Source organism: Chaetura pelagica, unplaced genomic scaffold (assembly GCF_000747805.2).
Source record: "Chaetura pelagica isolate M959 unplaced genomic scaffold, ChaPel_1.0 scaffold3, whole genome shotgun sequence".
Classification (NCBI taxonomy): domain Eukaryota; kingdom Metazoa; phylum Chordata; class Aves; order Apodiformes; family Apodidae; genus Chaetura; species Chaetura pelagica.
Window position 1 is genome coordinate 7,656,709 of NW_009952974.1, and position 6,946 is coordinate 7,663,654.

General features: G+C 41.1%; 1 protein-coding gene across 1 annotated transcript in view; it reads left to right on the forward strand.

Annotated features, from left to right (window-relative positions):
* LOC104387514 (unconventional myosin-X-like) overlaps positions 1–6,946 on the forward strand; it is a 98,397-nt gene that overhangs the window by 79,704 nt on the left and 11,747 nt on the right. Inside the window, exons 28-32 of the mRNA XM_009996284.1 lie at positions 383–478; positions 2,024–2,117; positions 2,749–2,804; positions 4,473–4,615; positions 6,339–6,533. Coding sequence (XP_009994586.1) covers positions 383–478; positions 2,024–2,117; positions 2,749–2,804; positions 4,473–4,615; positions 6,339–6,533 — 584 coding nt within the window. The remainder of the gene's footprint in view (positions 1–382; positions 479–2,023; positions 2,118–2,748; positions 2,805–4,472; positions 4,616–6,338; positions 6,534–6,946) is intronic.

Genomic DNA, 6,946 nt, shown 5'->3' on the forward strand with positions numbered 1-6,946 from the left:
CCTGCTGAAAGACAGACTAGTCACCTATTAGGTTTATTTCAGCCTGTAAAGTGCCAAAGAGAATGGCACGCCCAACTTTGTAAATAGTCCTCTAAATTAACCTCCCTATTACCTCTTTTCCAATCTACCCAGCTGGTGTCTTGAAGAGAATTCATTAACATCTTAGGCTTTGAATTGTAGTCAATTAACTGTACACATCTTTTTAAAGGGACTGTAAAAGTCTTCATGTGTATTAGAGGAATTATTTATTCTCTCAGAGTTACCAGCCAGTTGAACCAGTGATTTCCCTTCTGTATGGTATTGATGTGAAAAAATAGGCCAGATGGAATTTATGCCTGTGAAAGCTTTTCAGCTTTAGCTCTTGTGATTTGCTGTCTTCCAGGGAGATTGTGGACATTCATGAAAAGGAGAATGCCTTGGACATTGTGACAGAAGACAGAGTTTATCACATTGTCGCAGAGTCACCAGAAGATGCCAGGTATAAGAGGGAGTTTTGTTAGGTTTGTTCATTCAGTGCAGGTCTGACCCAGCTCCTCATGACAGCCTGGGAAATATAATTCCCTTTTGCTGGAGAAAAGAGGGGATTAGTTCCAGAGCATCATTTTGTGCTTACTGGGAGGTACCACACCTCCTGTGGAGACACCCTGTTGCAGCTACTGAGGTGGTGGCTCAGCTTGTGGGTCAGTCACAGGACTGTATGTGGCTGTGAGCATTGCTGAATTCAAGGGTTACTTCAGGAGACACTTAAACCTTAGTATAAACTGGAACATCTAATAGCTGATTTATTTATTAAATGGAATCCTGAATCAAACAAAAAGTCTATTCATGTTGTCTGTAAATGATTGCGAGAGCAGCTGGGTTTTATCCAGGAGACAGAAAAAAGGCCGCAGCTTATCAGAATCTGTAGTGTCATCTGATAAAATCTTCCCAGTGCAAAGCAAACAAATGACTCATGTCCTTCCTTTTTGGTGCCCTGGCCAAGCAATGGGAATCAGTTGTTTAAGGGCAGGTTGGACAACCTGTTCTGGCTATGCAAAGCCCAGTTTAGAAGTTACTGTCCCTAGCTCCTCATGTGTTCCCACTTTTCCACTCTTACCAAGGCTTCTCTTACTTCATTGGAGTGTAGAGAGAGGAAGGGAGAAAGTGTTTGGACAGAAATAAACTAAAGAGCAGCCACATGAACAAGAAATGGGTAAATTCAAGGGGACAGTAACTGAAGAAACAGTAACTTCTTAACCTAGAATTTCCACAACTGGAATAGGCATGCCCTAAGATAGCATTGCAGAATTGCTAGGGCAAGTGTAAATCAAGTGTGACCATATCAGTCTCTGCTCTGAAGGAGGAGAAAGCACCAACACTTACTTACATTAGCAAAGGGCAGTTTAGCAGTTGTTGTAGGTTATCCAATTTTAGAATCCTCCCTGAAGTCTAGCTGTTTTCTGATCTCACTGTAAGCTGCAGATAAGAATCTGCTTGTTCTGCAACAGAGATTAGCCTCCAGATATGTCTGTAATGAGAAGCCCTTTCACAGACAAGTAACTTCAAATTAACTTATTAAAAAACCCATGATTATTTGACAGCCATATGACTTTCAAGTTCATGAGCAGATCAGAGAGAGACTAGTCAAGAAGGCTCCCAGGTGTCTCTAGGGCTATAGTCCAGGAGGATTCCCAACTGACCCTGTCTTTACAACTGCTGTATGCTTTTCTCAGTCTGCTGCTGTGCACTCTCTGGTAAAGCCACTGCCTGCTTACAGTGCCTTGAATAGCAAGAAGAAAACTGGGTTTTGCAAGAACAGCTGTTAGTGGGTTGGAGAACGTGCACAGAATTTTCATGGGTAAATACAGAGGAAGGAAGACATTAGAGTCTGGTGTGATCAGCCCAAGAGAGATTTTGTAGCAGAGTCCTCAGGAAATTGTGAATGAAGAAATTTTCCCACAGGCAGCTTTCCAGGTTCCTTGATCATATTCTAGAGCTAGCCTCACTACTCAAATCTTAACTTGGAATCTGTTTCGATTGGCAGTGGTTGGTTCAATGTGCTGAGCCGAGTACACAGCGCTACAGCGCAGCAGCTGAGGGAAATGCAAGATGAACAGGCCAATCCAAAGAATGCTGTGGTGAGTTACTGTGCAACCAGTCTGTGGGCATGCTTACAGCCCTCTGTTTAACTCTTTTGTATGTATTTTTCCAGCACTTGCAGTTACGTAGTTCATGAGCAATGTAAGAAAGTTAAACTATTGTTACAAAGAAAGAGCAAAGTTGACAGAAAAGAGGGTAAGCAGTGAGGAACATGGTGGTTGTGGTGGGTGGCTTAGCTTGATTACTGAGAGCTCTCCTTGGTTTGAGGGAAGGAGGGGGCTGCCTCATGCAAATAAAATGTCTTTGGATGAGATTATGGAACTAATCTGGGTCATAGTTATTCCAGACAGAAAATATGCAGTTGGGAAGAACAATGTATTTATGTATTTTGCTTGTACTGAGATGCTAGCAAAGGTTATTTCAGACCTTCACAAGGATCTCTGGAAACTTCTAGCTCTTTTTCCTCCAGTCATGTGGAGCTCTTGCACCAGTTTGCATGCTGTTTAGGGAGCAAAGTTGACTAATTTGTGCCTTTTTCATAGGTCAAATTCTACTCAAACTATTGGAATTCAGGAGAATGTTTTCACTTCCAATTGTTTTCACAAAGGAGAATCTCTGTCATTTAAGTTGCAATCAATTCCTGTTATCTGTGTCTTTCTCACTGTACAGGGAACCCTGGATGTTGGGCTTATTGACTCTGTCTGTGCCTCTGACAATCCTGATAGGTAGGTACACCAACCTGACCATCACTTAGATCTAACATATCTTTGTGGGTAGGTCCAGGTTTTCTTTGGGGTTTGCATTTGTTTTAATTCACAAGAATTTAACTACAAGCAAAGAAGCATAACTGAAGTCTTTGGCTTCTTTCAAGCTGTGTCACTTAACAGGCAAGCAATTCACACGTATTTTCTTTAAGTGAAAGTTTCTCCATTCTCTCTTAAATTTGGAAACAGCGTAATCTCGGTGTCTAGAAATTGCAGTCTTACCTATAATTAACACTGAATGAAAATGTCCAGCAGAAGCAGTACTTCCAGGTTTTGAGCAGAGTAATTTTGAGGTATTTTTGTTTAATTTAGGGGAAAGAAACAGCATTGTGGAAGAATAATGGATGATTTTATAAACTTATACCCCTCTTGAAATCTTTGCAATTCAACAGACAACAGACCTTTAGTCCACAGATTGGTTAGTTTCAAAGAATAGATTATGGGACAGTTCATATCACTTTACATGAAATTTAATTATTTCCTACAGTGTTAACAGATTCAGCCAGGGCAAAGATTCTTACTACAGACCTGAGGTAAAATATTAGCTATTAAGCTATTTACCTCTGTGGTCTGTTGTGGTGTTTTTTTTTCCCCTCAATACAGGTTGCCAGGACTTTGGAGTTACTAGTTTAGAAAACATGTATCTCACTAGCAAAGTAAGATTTCATTGATCAAAATGTTTTAGCCAGTTCCCAGCCTGGGCTCCTCATAGTTGATCAGTACCAGTAAAAGACTAGGCACAAACAGCTCAACAGTCAAAATCTGTTCATGCATCTCCTGGGACATGCTCTTCTGGATTATCAATGTTTGAATCAGCGTTAAACAAATTCTGAAGAGAATGCTTGGTTTTCAACCAAGGATTTTATGCAAGTCATTTCTATCTTCCATAGATTAGGCAATGGCCAGACAGTTCTTTGATTCACACCTCTTACCTTTTGCTTCATACTTTCATGCTACTTTTTGATTTCTCTCTTTTCTCGTAGAAATCTGTGTTAGCTTTCGAAGCTTTTTGAGTCTGTCCTCTTGGAACTGGTCATATTTTAATTTTTCCATTTTCCTGTAAACCATCAATTCTGTGCAGAATTGTGAATACTCTTTTGGAAAGACACATTTTTCCATTGCAAGAGGACAAAGTCATCTAAGAGCAACGTGACAGTTTTTCCTGTTTTGTCAGGATCAGCTAATCCTGTTTAAAACCAATCTCAAACCCATTTTAGCTGACCCTGGTGCAACCTACATTTGCTACTGCATCACTGGTTTTAATAAGTACCAGAAGGCTGTACAATCTCAGCCCAGTACTACTTGCACTCAGTCCAGTCAGAAGGCAAAATAAAGTCCTTTGTTTATGAACCCAGGACATTTTACAGCTGCTCATTAGCTAATTAATATTTTCTAATCTTTGGAAATAGCTTTTGAAAGACGTTTAATTCCATTTATCTGGTCTCTGCATTCATCAGTTTGCAGACCAGCTGCACAGAAGATGCTCTGAAGTGTTTCTGCACTTCTCTGTAGTTTGTATTCAGAAAATCTGCATTGTTTACGGGGAGGCAGAGAACATGGCTTGGGGTTGCTGTGAATTGAGGTATTTGTGTAGTTACAGCCAATTTTAATGCTTTTATTTTCTGGCAGACCAAATTCTTTTGTGATCATCACAGCGAATCGGGTGATCCACTGCAACAGCGACACCCCTGAGGAGATGCATCACTGGATCTCCCTGCTGCAGAAGCCGAAGGGCGAATCGAAGGTTGATGGCCAGGAATTCCTTGTGAGAGGTAAAATGATGCAATTATGACATGTGAAACTCACCCTTGATTTATCATCTGAAAGGAAGGTTTGATGGTAGCTAATCCAATCTAGGTTTTAGCTGCTCCCCCAAAAAAATCGTTCTCTGTCCCTCTCCACCTTCTGCCCACTTCCTGCATTGTGCTGGCGCTGGCTTCTCCCTAACAGGTGGATTCAGAAAATTGAAGCTGGAAAAAAATAAGTACTTCTTTATATGTTTGTTTTCCTCATGGTAGTTCCATAGCCTTTTTCATTGTGTCCAGCAAATGCCTTCCGGGAATAGGAGGGAGCATGGCTGCTGTTTAGGAGCAGCTGGCTTAAACTGACTATAACATGACACTGCAGCTTTTGTTTTCAGAAAGCTCTGGTCCTTCTGACACCTGTCATGTCAAGAGGGACAGAGAGAGAGAGCTTTGTGGGATTGCTGCTGTCCTCAGCTAAACAAATTAACCTGATTATGGTAGACATAGAGAGGTGAGAATAATTCTCTGAGGCTGAGCAAAAGATGAAAATTATGTCTCTGGTTAGTGCCTAGTTGGAGTCGAAGGAGCTGATGCATGAGTAGTGATCATGCACATATTACAAAATATTCCTCCATTTGTCTCAAATATTTTAAAATTTTCTTAGTACTTTCATGTCATCATATGGTTTTAGATGTATGAGACATTCCTGATCCAATCTGTGGAAAGCAAATGTGTGAGCAAATTGCCTTATGTCTTCCAGAAAGGATCTATGAGGGAATAAAAATCTTAAGTGTGGTCATGGCAAGGCAGGAGGACAGGAAGAAAAGAGTCACCAAAAAGTAGAATAAATCTTCCATCCTAGTCTTAAACATTACAAGGAGGTTGAGTGATACAAAGCACGCACTATCAGGCAACCTTAAATTCAATATACTCATGAGGCAACAGTTCCTTTTATCTCATGATGTCCATTTGTTAAAGAAGAAGAAAACACTCCAGGTTTTCAAGTCAGTGTAGGCTCTGTATTTGTCACTGAGATAGCTGTGTGACAGTGGTACAGCCACAAAGGCATATAATCGGGAAGATCCGTCTATCTTTTCTTCGTATGGAACCTCTGGGCTCATTCCCCCATTCTTTGAGCTTTTTGCCTTGTGGGGGGACACTGATTTTTACAGCTTTTTATACAAAATTGTCTTTTTGACAGCTTTAGCAACACAGATTGTCTTTTTTATATATAGTATTGAATTTTCTTTTTTTTAAATTTATTTTGCGATTACTCTAACATGAGAGAGAAAATATTTTTCCTGAGCATAAGAGGAAGAGATGCATATAATGCTTAAAGACCTCTCTACTAGGAGACATGTATCACCAAGTCTCTTCCGTCAAGGTTTGGATAGGCATTTGTCATCACTTTGGAAGGATGAATTGTAAATTATTTACTCAGATATTTGTGATTTCTGAGGGAAGCATCCTGAATAGAGGATGTCCTTGTGACAACGGCAAACTCAACCACAGATCACTGATAAAAAGGCTGAAGGGCTGAAGGATATAACATCTTTGCAGAAAATCTGGGTCTATATCTTACAGTGACTGTGCAGGATACTGCTCCCGCCAGTAAAGCACAGCTGGTAGGTCCCAGAATGGGCCTTTTCCAGAGAGGTGGAGCTGTGGTCCCAGAACTAGAGAGCCACCAGGCAAGAGACAGGATTGCTGTAGTGCTGAAACCATTGACAAGTTTGTTTTCCTCTGCTAGGCTGGCTTCATAAGGAGGTTCAGAGCAGCAACAAGATGTCCTCTCTGAAGATGAAGAAACGCTGGTTCGTTCTGACAAACACTGCTCTTGATTACTACAAGTCATCTGAGCGCACGGCTGCCAAACTTGGTACCCTGGTGCTTAACAGCCTCTGCTCTGTGGTGCAGCCCGATGAGAGGGTCTTCAAAGACACAGGTAGGGGGAAGCAAGTGGTAATGAGCAGACTGTCTATGTGGGCAATTGCCTGAAGAGGGTATGGTGCAGGAATGTAATGGGGTGTCTTGCTGAGTGGTGGTGTCGTGATCCGCAACCTATTATATCTCCTTTTTGGAGTGTATTAAGCTTATCAGGATCCACACATGGGTATCGCCTCACACAGAGGAGACAGGGACTTTGGCCCTGACTTTTTCGAGTGAATAACTTGCTCAGTGCTTACTAATATTTCCAATAACAGCAGCCAATCCCCAATTAGAATTTACGAATGCACGGTTTATTGTGGGGAAAACAAAGCAATTTGGGGCAGGAGGTTCAAAAGGAGTGATTAAAACACACGAAATATATATGGGTACACCTTAGTTACACACCTTATTATTTAAGTGAGGGAAAGA